We start from the raw sequence: 12,500 nt of genomic DNA, 5'->3' as shown, positions 1-12,500 counted from the left end.
ATCCGATACCGACTTAGATGAGTCTGAGGGTTCCCCACATTCCCCCTCTGAGGATGTCTCCTTTTCAGACATCCTGGAACTCCTTAAGCAGAGGGGGAACTGGCCTTCCATTAATCTCTCCGAGGATGAGTCTGTATACCTGGAGGCTTTTGGATCTCGACCCTCCACCTCCTGGGTGTCTCCGCCTTTTGACCCGCTCATGGAAGTGGTGGCTCGAAAGGCGTGGGCGGCCCCGGATTCTGTGGATCCGGTCCCCAGGAGGCCTTCTAAATTCATCATGGCCCCCGCAGACAAACAGTTTCTCACCAAGGGTGCCCCTTTTGATGCCATGGTGGTGGCAGCTGCCACCAAGAAGGAACTTGCCGATCCTTCTGTACCAGTCCATCCTCCTAACAAGGACTCTAGAACCATGGATAGGTACGGTAAGCGGATGTTTTCTTCAGCGACCTTCGCTATGCGCTCACTGAACTATCTGTCACTTTACCCGACTTCAGAGAGATATTCTCAAGGAACTAGGTGAGGTAGTTCAGGATCCGTCAGCTGCTGGGGCTCAAGAGAAGATTGCCTCACAGCTCGGAATCCTAAATTCTATAACTCCTCCATGTGGCTCATTTCTTATGCAGCCGATGGGGCGAGTAGAGCCACAGGCACAGGAGTGGCACTTAGGCGTCAGTCTTGGATGCGGCTTTGTAATTTCGCAGACCCCTTTAAGGCGTCCTTCACTAATACTCCCTTCGATGGTTTGGCTTTGTTCGGACCTCAGGTGAAGGACACATTGACCAGGTGTGAGCAAGACTGCAAGACTCTTTCTGCCATAAGAGTCCATTTCTCCACCCCTTCAAGACCCTATCCCAAAGGTCAGAAGGGAGGGAAAATGTGGTTCCGTAAATCTCAGGGAGTCACGCCGGACGCCCGTAGTCAGTTTACCCCCAGAGGCAGAGGGGGTAATAACAATAGACGCCGCCCTAGCGGCAGAGGGGGTCCGCAGAATCAGGGTAGCAGAGAGCCTCTCTCTGATAAACCCTTCCAGCACCCCTGAGGTGTTGCCCGACTGTCCACCCTTGGAGGCAGTCTGGGGAAGATTGTCGCTGTACCCAACAGCCTGGCGTTCCCTTTCTCAAGACAAATGGGTACAGTCGATCATATCCGAGGGTTACAATATCCCTTTCATGAGAGATCCTGCTCCTCCTCAATCCCTCCCAGATGTTTTACCTGGTCTAAGGGAGTTGGCAAAGCTGGAGGTATCAAAGCTCCTAGCAAAAAGAGCCATCCAACTAGTACCAGCAGACCAAGTAGGATCCGGAATCTACTCAAGATTCTTTTTGGTTCCCAAAAAGACGGGAGATTGGAGACCAATTTTAGACCTCAGCGAACTAAACAAATTTGTCAAAAAGGCAAGGTTCCGGATGGTCACGCTTGAGTCCATTCTACCCTTTCTGGGCAAGGACAACTGGATGTGCTCGATAGTAAGGTCTATCACATAAATTCACAGGCGCTCCAGAAGGTTTCTCCGCTTTCAGCTGGGGACCAGTCATTTTCAATTCGGAGCCCTGCCCTTTGGTCTCACTACAGCCCCCAGAGTGTTTACCAAATGTATGGCAGCGGTCACGGCTCACCTGAGACATCAAGGATTCCAGGTGTTTTCGTATCTAGATGACTGGCTCCTCTCTGCCACCACCAGGCATCAACTTCTCAAGGCCAGAGACTACACTCTTCACACCTGCAACCAGTTGGGGATTTCTATAAACTTAGAAAAATCTTCATTGTCTCCTTGCCAATCTATTACCTTTATATGCGCAGAATTAGACACTGTTGAGATGTCAGCAAGACTCAAAAACCAAAGTATTCTGGACATCCAAAAGTATGTTCGCATCATACTACTCGGCAAAAAGATCAGGGCCAGGTTTGTCCTGAAGGTGCTAGGTCTTATGGCTGCGGCCATCGTACTGCTTCCTTTAGCTCGCTTCCACATGCGTCTTCTGCAGTGGATGTTGTTCACCCAGTGGTCCTTCCAGCAGCTTCCCATGCGCCACGAGATCTTCGTGACGCAATCGTGCAAGAGTCACCTAACCTGGTGGATGTCTTCTCCGCAACTCCATCAGGGTCGACTATTTGTTCCCCCAGTCCCGGTTGCCACAGTCACTTCGGATGCCTCTCTGATCAGGTGGGGGGGGGGCATTATCAGGGCAGGATTGTCCATGGGACTTGGCAACCCATAGAATACCATCTGCACATAAATGTCCTACAGATGAGAGCAGTGCTTTTAACGTTGCAAGCCCTCAGCGACTTTCTTCCTTTAGGGACTATTGCAGTTCAGACAACATATCCGTAGTCTGGTGTATCAACAAACAGGATGGGACCAGGTCCTGTCCACTGTGTCGAGAAGCTCTCAGACTTTGGCAATGGGCAATCTCCTCTCATCGGTTTCTGATAGCAACGCATATCCTCGGGAAATCCAACCTCTTAGCGGACAGACTGAGCAGAGCTATTCTCATGCCACACGAGTGGTCTCTCAAACAATCAGTAGTGGACGAGATTTTTCAGAAGTGGGGCGTCCCTTGCTGCGACCTTTTTGCTACACCCCAAAACAGCAAATGCCCAGACTTCTTCTCCCTCTTTCCACTACCAGGCCATCCCCCCAGAGACGCTCTAACCCAGGATTGGCCCCGGGGACGACTTTATGCTTTTCCTCCATTCCCGCTGATACCTCAAGTGATTCAGAAAGCTACCGTCTTGAGAGCCAAGTTGATTCTCATTGCCCCTTACTGGCCTCGACAAATTTGTTTTCCGTCCCTACATAGTCATCGCTTGGTTCAGCCTTGGCATCTGGATCCAATTCCAGATCTTCTGACCCACCATTCGGTTTATCTGCACCAGGCCATTCATTCTCTCAACCTCACAGTTTGGTTGCTCCACTTCCTTCCTTAGCCAGGCTCCCTATGATTTCTAATCCCATGCGAGATATCATAGTAGCTTCTCTAAAGTCCTCTACCAGAAGGATTTATGCTAGCAAATGGCAGCGTTTTTCCTTCTGGGCAAAGTCTAGGGACATAGATCCCTTTACTGCTCCAGTGCAGTCGGTCTTGGACTTCCTAGCTGAGATTTTTCAATCGGGTTCCTCTTCCTCTACAGTTAAGGTCCAGCTGGCAGCGATCTCATATTTTCATGTTGGCTTAGCGGATCAAAACATAATGTCTCACAAGCTTTGCAAAGCCTTTCTTAGAGGGATCTTTCTGCTGAAACCCCCAATCAAAGATCCCCCTCCGCAATGGGACCTGAATTTAATGCTGGCATCCTTGATTCTGCCCCCCTTTGAACCGGCTGCTACATGCTCATTAAAATTTCTTTCCTGGAAGACAATTTTTCTGGTTGCTGTTACTTCAGCCAGGAGGGTGTCTGAACTTCATGCTCTGTGTCCGTCCCCTGTACTTGGTTTTCCACAAAGATAGAGTATCTTTAAGAACTAATCTATCTTTTTTGCCCAAGGTTGCTTCCCAGACGAATATTAACCAATCTATTGAATTGCCAGTTTTTTTCCATAATTATTCTGACAGAGCGGAAAAGAAACTTCACTGTTTGGATGTCCATCGCCAACTCAGATATTACTTGGACAGAACTAAACAATTCAGAAAATTTATCAACTGTTTCGTATGCAGAAAACAGGAAGGGTCTTCCGGTCTCCAAAGTGAACTTATCCAGATGGCTGTCTTCTACCATTTCTCATGTTTATCTCCTTAGGGGCAAACAACTGCCCTCGAAACCAAACGCACATTCTACCAGACGCCTATCCACTTCTACAGCATTTCAGGATAGGCTACCTATTGACACAATTTGTGCGGCAGCCACTTGGGCCACTCCTCATACCTTTGTCTCTCATTACAAATTGGACTTGGCCTCCAGAGTCAGGGCTAGGTTTGGTTCCACAGTTCTCAAGAGTCTGTTCCATTGAGCCACCCAGGATAGAGGTGCTAGGGACGCGGTCCCATCCAGCAAGAATGAAGGCGAGTTTGACAACTTAACATTAGGAAGTTATGTACCTACCATAACGTTCCATGTTAGTTGTCTTCTCTCGCCTTCTTTCTTGCGTCCCTCCCTCCTTCCCCCTAGCCTAGACAGACCTTGAAGTTGTACTCTTCTCTGGGTACGATCCATTCTTTCTATGGGCTCCAGTAGGAAGTGTCACTAGTATCTAGTGGTTACTTTGCTTTGTTTCTTTCCACATTTAGTTCCTCTTCCTTTCTGGGAAGAAGGTTACTGGCAGGGTTTTCTATAGCTACCAAACAAGATCTGGGTATTCACGCCTTGCATCATGGGATATAGGGTTGCCTCGAGCTGGTAAAATTAGCTCTCGAGCTTAGCAAGTGCCGAGTCGGAGCCGAAGATCGGCTCCGAACCCATCCAGCAAGAAAGAAGGCGAGAGAAGACAACCAACGTGAAACGTTATGGTAGGTACATTTATTTTTGGTGGCGGTCGCATCAGCCAGATGCATTTCAGAGTTACAAGCATTATGCATCAAGCGCTCATACCTGATCTTCCATAAGGACAGAGTGTCGCTCCAGACTAATCCGTCCTTTCTTCCCAAAGTGGTTTTCGACTTCTCTATTAACCAGTCCATTGAGCTCCCTGTATTTTTTCCAAACTATTCAAACAAGGGAGAATACTGCCTGCATTCATTGGACGTTCATAGGTAACTACATTTCTACATTTCTACCTGGACAGAACTAAGTCCTTTCGCAAATCAGACCAACTTTTATTTCATTTTCTGGCCGTAGAATGGGGTGTGCTGTATCTAAAGTTACTCTACCAAAATGGTTAGTGATTGCATTACCTTCTCATATTCTCTTACGAATTAATCTAAGCCTGCTCAAATTAAAGCTCACTCAACTAGGGCTATCGTAGCTTCTGTTGCCTTCCACTCCAGGGCTTCCATGGATGACATCTGTGCAGCAGCCATTTGGGATAAACCCCATACAGTCCAGCATTGTCTCCAGGGGAAGAGCGGCCTTCGGCTCGATTGGTTCTCAGGAATGTTCTTCCATAAGGGCCACCCAGGTTCTCCCAAGTATCTTGGGATTCTTTCCCAGCAGTGATGAATAGGAAGAAGATTAACAACTTTAGATAAAGAAGTCGTGTCTTACCATAACTTTCCATCTGAGTTGTTGATCTTCCAGTCATCACACCCTCCCACCATCCCCCATCAAAGGGTCCTGGCGGATCTTCTGGGTCCTTGTGTTTGAGTTTCTGCGCGGAGATAGCCTCTGTCTCTTTCTTCTGTATGTTGCATGCAAACTCGATCTGAGTTAACTGAGAAGGGCATTGTTGGTAGCAGCTTGGCTCGAGTTTTTTGTGTACGCGACCTTGGTATAAGGCCAACTCTGTTCCGAGGGCTCGGAACCGAACACATCAGTGTTGACTGGAAGAAGATAAACTCAAATGGAAAGTTATGGTAAGATATAACTTCTTTTTTATGTAAGGGATCTCCTGCCAAGGATAGCCCAGTGTCTGGCCAGTATACTAAAGCTTTTAGTATTTGCATGTGCCATATGTCACACGTGCGCTCCCAGTGCAAGGTGTAGGGTATAAAGGTAAAAACTTCTTTGCCACCAGTCTGAACACCTTTCTTCTCTGCTGGTCACTGAGCAGACTTTCAGATAAGTGCCCCATTGAAGTTCTTCCTTTTCTTTCCTGTTATTTTTTAGTGGTGTTTGTTTCATGTTTTCCAGAAAGGGAAAATATCAGTGTGGGAGGCAGATTCCTGAAAAGATTGTCATGACTAGTGTCTCTGCATGTGCTCATGGGGAAGCACCCAGACAGAAGAGGTCCATCTGCCAATCATTTGTTCCCCAAGATCCTATGTAGTTGCCACTCCTCCTTGTCTAGTTACCTTGAAAATCAATTATCTGAATTAGTTTTTCATTTGTCTTCAGCCTGTTGGTCCTCGGATCCACATCTGATCCGACACGGACGTATTTTCCTGCTATGGCTCCAAGCTCCATGCACCTCCCTTTACCCATAATGCCCCTGTCTCCCTTCTGATGTTTCCTGCCCGAGAGGGAAACAGCATGGTCCGAGCTCCATTGAGATGGTGGTGTTCTTAGAAAACGCCAAAAAACGTACTTTTCAATCTATATATTGCACTCCTAACCTATGTATACCTTCTCGGGGGGGGGTGGTCCTCGTAGCTATTTTCTTATAGGCTTTTCTAGCTTTCCTCCTCTCTCTTCTTTCCTTGTGGTGTGTGTGTGTGTGTGTGTGTGTGTGTGTGTGTGTGTGTGTGTGTGTGTGTGTTTCTTTTGGGCTGCCAGAGGCATGGTGGATGCCCCGAAGCCAGGTTTCAAAAGGTGCACACACTGTTGGCTATAAGCTTTCCCAGGCGGATGGCCACACTCTTGAGTGGCTTGTTTTGAGGTGGCTCACCTCCAGTCCCCCTGTCCTATTTACACTGGGTTTAATTCCAGAGCACTTGACAGGCGGGACAAACTGATTAAGGGCCTGTTGCCCTCCTCTGCTGGGACTGAGGTGCCACCTATCCCCCTCTAAGAAAGCAGCGGCTGCTGTTTCATCTTCCCCTTCCTTGGCCTCTGGGACTTACCCTTCCGCCAAGAGTCTCGGGGAAGGGGATAAAGTCAAAAAGGACAGGCCTTGCAAGCGCTCCCCTGACCGGTTGTCAGAGGTCTGCCCCCCCTGCTGAAGGTTAAGCCCGTTTCGAGGCCTGTTGCACCTTGGCTCGGGTCCCAGTGGTTCAAGTTAGCTGGTCACTCCCTAGGCCTTCTTCCCCACTGGCTTTTCTGGCCCACTTCAGCGTCTTCTTGCTCTACTCAATGCCTATCCTAAGCGGAGATGGACAAGATGATGCAGAGGTTTATCTGCATTCAAATCCAGATGGGGGTCATGCCAAGGCCTTCTCCCACTGGAGCAGGTGCTTTCCAGCCAGTATTTAGACCCATCGCTCCTTCTCCGATCTGACCTGCGGTTTGAGTTGTTGGATCAGAGGACAGTTGAGGGGTTGACCCCGATGGTACCCTGTACCTCGGTGCCAGCCAGTGTCTTGAGTGTGTCTGATCCGACTTTATCGGATCTGAGCTCTGAGCCGTAGCCTCTAGGTCGAAACCAAAGGAGTGCTCTCTGCTCCAAACTTGTTGGAAAGAAGCATTCCCCTCTGCATCTCTGCTCCTAGAGGCTCAGCTCCGACTCCCCGGTTGAATCAGGGGGGTGCGGCTTCCACTAGTTTAGCCCAGGAGGTCTGTTCTCCCTCTGTATTCGACGTGGTGGAGATGATTTTCGCAGGGTCGAGGCCTCTGACTCAGTCTTTGGAGTCCATCCAGATCCCCTGGCCTTGAGTGCAGGTCCAACCATCTTGCCCTCTGGGACAACCCATAGCCGTAATGCCCCACGGCATTCCAGCCTTGGAACAACCCGCTTGCAAGACCTCCCCATATAGTCTCCCTGAGGAGCCCCCCCCCTGCAAGCATACATGTAAAAGGAGGCACTTGGACTCTTCCCCAGAGTCCCTCGCTGAAGACACTGACCTGGATGAAGGGGAAGGTTCCCAAAGATCACCCCCCCCCAAGGATCTCTCCTTTGGAGACTTCATGGAGAAACTCTGCCAAAGCGGGGGGTGGTGGTCTGCCCCAAAAACCAGCCTCTGACTAGTCTGTGTTTCTGGAGGCATTCTGGTATGGCCCGTCTACCTCTTGGGTGTACCCTCCTGCTGATCTACTGGTGGATTTAATAACATCTGGAGTGTAGGAGCCGGACACTAGAGCCAATACCAAAGCACCTGGAGAAGGTTTCAAGTCCTCCCGCGTACAAATTACACTGGCACAAGGGGTCCCCTGTAGATGCTATGCTGGTAGCGATGGCCACCAAAAAGGAACTCTCCCAGGAGAGTTCCACGGTCTGTCCGCCTGACAGTCAAGAACGTTGGATCATTTTGGGAAGCGAGTTTATGCTTCAACGACCTGTTGCGTTAGGGCGCTGAACTACATGGCGCACGTTATTAGACTCCAGAGAGATCCAGTCAGGGACGTCAATGAGTCGACCCCAGGGTTCATGTCGGCAGAGGACAGGAATACCTTCAATGCATGAATGGCCACCCTAAAATCTGTAGCAAACGCATCTGTACGTTTGCTCTTCCATGCCACGGAGGGAGCCGCATGGGCGGCGGGGTCAGGCGTTGCCATCTAGTGCTATGCCTGGCTCAGTTTTAGTTCTGAGCCCTTCAAGGCATCTTTTACCAATGACCCTTGTGATGGTTTTTCCCATTTTGGGAAGACTGTTCGAGACTTTAGTCCAGAGCGAGAAGGATGGGAAGACAAGTCTGCCATCTGGGTCTGCTTCTCACTGCCTCAAAGGTCCTTTTCCAGGAACAGTCGAGGCTAGAAGATGTGGTTCCACAAGTCTCAGGTGTTTTCCCAGGATGCTCAGGACTCGCCTTCCCCCAGAGGCAGAGGGGGATATGATGGACGCCTCCCTAAAGGCAGAGGGGGTCCTAGGAATTTCGGGTTCCGAGAACCTTTCTCTGAACCCGGACAGCAACCCTGAGGGGTTGCCTGGCTGTCCATCTTTGGAGGCAGTCTGGGGTAGTCTGTCACTTCACCCACTAGCTTGGGAGTCCATCACTACAGATCAATGGGTAGGGTATCTACAAAATATCACAACTAAACTAAAACAATGAGTAAAAGGTCACACAGGATATGGATATTTATGGATATCAGTTGAATATGACAACCCTCTGCTTCCAAAGAGTCAAACATTCCTCTTATGCTGTGTTGAGGATGCCATAAGAAGGCAGAAACATGCTTGTCCACAGCTAGAGGGTTTGGCTTTATTGGCCTTTAATTGTCCATAAATAGACTGAAAAGTAAAGTCATGGACATTCAGTATTGTCATTTAGCTGAAACACCTGATATCTTTAAAGGGTAATTTGCATATATCCCATGTTGCCTCTGATACAAGAGGTTTAAGATGTCACACAGTGGAAAGTCTTGCGTTACTAGATATTTGTGTTTTTTAACCAGTTGCTTTTCCCGTATGACCATTTATAGTATACTAAAAAATTAGACCAGAACTGTCAGTCATAGGATCTTTTTATTTTAAAACTGAATTTTTACCAGTTAAACAATCTTCTCTCCAGTAGATTTTTCTAGTTCAAATTTATTTTTTATTTATTTATTTAACATTTGTTGACCGGGAATGTCTGACTAGGTTCCACAGAGCCTGTTTTCAGCGGAGGCCCGGGGAGAAACGCTCCAGATGCATGTCTTTGGAATCTGAGAAATGGACTCTTGTCCAATTTATTGTGAGCTTGTGGTAATTCACCAGCCTTTCTGTTTTTTGTTTTGTTTATGGTATGCTTTTCTAAAACATATTTCCCTGAAATATGAGTGGTCAAAACTCATTTGACTGAAATGCAGGAACAAGTCTTTGTCTGGAAACATTTTGCTGGCACAATTAAAACAAAGTATCAAAATTTGGTTGCTCTGAAAGTAGAAATGTAGATACTTGCAGGGGGAATCCTCTGTACTGTCATTGTAGAGTCCCCCACATACACACTGTGTTGTTTTGAAGTGCTGTGGCTTGTTTGTCCAGAGCCTATCTCGCTATTCATTCAAATAACATGGACTTTGTGAGGTTTCCCTCTTTTTTGGGGGGGTGAGAGGAGCAACACCATATTGTCTTTCAGATCGCTAAGCTTAAAGGTAACTTTGTGAAAGTGGTTTAAAGCATCACTTAGTAATGCTGTGCATATGATGGGTAGTAGTGAAGAAAAATATAGTGGGTAGTAAGTGCAAGCAAAGTAATTTACAAATTTAAAATTTGGTCTTCAGAGTCTTTGATCTACATGCTACTACAGTGTGCGACCATAGCTATAGTAGTGTACTTTGTATTGTCATTGGCATAATGTTTCCAGTAAATATGCTTGAAATTCATGCATTTCAGTTAAATGTGTGTGGCCACTTAGGGTTCATGGAAATGTGCTTATGCATATTGTTTGTAGTCTAACAGTGAGAGGTTTGATCAGCCTTTTGCACCGACAAATATTTATTACTATTTTACTGTCTAAAATATAAATAAGCCAAAACAGTAACTTGCTTTTTGAACCTGGTGAACAAAAAAAAAAAAAAAATTGAGTAAAGGTACCACTCACTGTGGCGTTTTCTGAAACTAGTATCTTAATATGTGGCATTAGAATTGTAATCTGCAGGTAACACTCAGTGAAGTTTTTTTTGCCATTGTCCGTTTTCTTATAATATCGCTTCCCCTAGTTCTGGGATGCACGGAGTGCTATCTTGGCATTTAGTTGGGTATAAGAGAAACTAATCCCGACTAGGATGGGTTTCTGTTGCAGGACACTTAATCGTTCACTTACTCTTCCTACTGTTATCTTACAAATGAGTGAGCTACAAGGTATAACTATCCAGATAAATGGGCAGGGTTCAAAGGGTTACAGTACTTTTTGCAGGACAGCCAGTAAAGACGTTTCCACTTCAATAATCAATACAGAGAGTAAGCATACTTGATTTGATGCAGTCGTAAACATTGGCTGTAGTTAAATATTAGCATTGTTTGAGACCTGGCTCTCATCCTAACAAAAAAGGTCTCGTATGGTCATGCACTGGTGTGCAATATGCTTGTGTGTGTATGCAAGTGCATAACACAGATGTAACTTTTCATTTGCAAAACAGAAAGTTACAGGGAGAAATAAATAATGGCGTGCATTTTGACAAATGTTTTCTACAAGGGTTCTGACTGCCCCTGAAGTTTAATCTGCGAGTAATGTACTTTTTCTCTCTAGATCCAAGTGGGGATTGCAGTCCAGATCTTAGACTCAGAGGCCATCAGAAAGAAGGCTATGGCTTGTCCTGGAATCCAAACCTAAGTGGACATATTCTTAGTGCTTCTGATGATCACGTAAGCAACTTCTCACAATATGTACCCCCTTAAGAGGGTAGTACATTGAAATTAAATTGTATATGGATATAATTGCTTTTTTTAATTGAACATAGCTGTCTATTTGCAGTAACAGAGCTTTCTTTGTGAAGGATGACTGTTGGAGTAAGCCATAACATTTAAGTTGACCCACTTTATTATCTTAGCCCAGACAGCATTGCTGTGTTCTGTATCTCTGTGAAGGTATAGCACCGGCATCCTGTGGAACCTTGGTTTGTGGCCAAGTATCTCCTATGTAGTCATTCACCTTGATCACTGCTGCAGTATTCTTGGCTATGTGGGTTAGATCCTGCCCAAGGATGCAACAGCCAGCTTGTTTCCAAAGCATCAGGGCACCTTCTACATGCCCAAACTGTCAAGGTGCTGCTGACTAAGACTAGCTTTGACATGAAGCCGTCCCAGTGCTTTCTTGCTGCAGAAGAGTACGCTTCAAGGCTTGCTAGGATTGACAGGTGGCTTCTGCTTTCCTTGGGTGGACAGAAGTTCCCTTTGGGGAAGAACCTTCTATTTTCTTATTGATGTTTTATTTCTTTAGGAAGGTTATTTTAAAGTTAGGAGTGTTGTGTTTTAATGGTTTGGCAGAGACTGTAATGTACTTTTTAAAAGGAACGCTCATTTCTGTCTGTTTTATAAATGCTGTAAACTAACTCTTAAAATATTTTCTGTGGTGAAACTATTTTTCATTGTAGGGCTGGCATTTGTTTGTTTTCCCCAGGGTAGAGGCACCATTTTTGCTTGACCATGGAACAGATTCAGTCCCATTGCTTAGCTTTTTCTTATTGTGGTTAGAATGGCAAACAGTCTTTGCCACCACAGTGGGCTAGCAGTTTTCCTCAGATGCAAATGGGTGACTCTGCTGTGGCCATTGTTGTTCCTCAGACCACTCATCTTTTTACCCTAGATTCCTCTGGTGTAGCACCTACAGCCACTATGGACCAGGGGTTTGCTACATCCCCCGTGTCTGTTGGGGAACCTCACTGAGTAGTGGAGAGCCACTCTTGTCGGTCCTGGCCTGGGAGTGGGAACACAGAAGGCTTCCCAGTTGTCGGAATGTTGTGCCCATTTCTTGGGAAGCAGCAGCTGCCATTGGTAATAATGTTGGTCCCATATTTCCTATCAAAAGAAACCGAAAACCAAGAGTGTTATCTTCTAATTTTCTTTTGGATAGGCGTAGGCTCTGGTAAAAGAAAGATGGGGAGTGTCCCTTCCTGAAGAGATTCAGGATTCTGAATCTGAACAGGAAGATATAGGGATGGATTCTGGGTTTTGCCATCAATTTCTCATTCGGACTCTGAGGAGAGCTTACTTTCTGATTCTCTCTGTGTGTGTGTGTGTGTGTGTGTGTGTGTGTGTGTGTGTGTGTGTGTGTGTGTGTGTGTGTGTGGGTTCTCTTTCTCTGAGACTTTTCCTAGAATGTCCTAGTGTTTTCAGTGGGAGAACACTGAGGTTTTTCACTCCCTCAGAAAATAGTATGAGTTGTTACATAACACTTTTTTCAGAACCTACACCCTTTTCCACCTGTCCTCTCTGCTTTAGAGGATACATC

At 46.5% G+C, this 12,500-nt stretch overlaps 1 protein-coding gene across 2 annotated transcripts in view; it reads left to right on the top strand.

Moving 5' to 3' along the window:
* RBBP7 (RB binding protein 7, chromatin remodeling factor) overlaps positions 1-12,500 on the top strand; it is a 917,024-nt gene that overhangs the window by 277,256 nt on the left and 627,268 nt on the right. For both annotated transcript variants that reach the window (XM_044073050.1, XM_044073051.1), the window contains exon 5: positions 10,800-10,915. In XM_044073050.1, the coding sequence (XP_043928985.1) occupies positions 10,800-10,915 (116 nt within the window). The remainder of the gene's footprint in view (positions 1-10,799; positions 10,916-12,500) is intronic.

This window comes from Protopterus annectens, chromosome 5.part1 (assembly GCF_019279795.1).
Source record: "Protopterus annectens isolate FY-2018-M chromosome 5.part1, PAN1.0, whole genome shotgun sequence".
In the NCBI taxonomy this organism is placed as follows: domain Eukaryota; kingdom Metazoa; phylum Chordata; order Ceratodontiformes; family Protopteridae; genus Protopterus; species Protopterus annectens.
The sequence above is the reverse complement of the archived record's forward strand: the minus strand, read 5'-3'. Positions and strand labels throughout refer to the sequence as shown.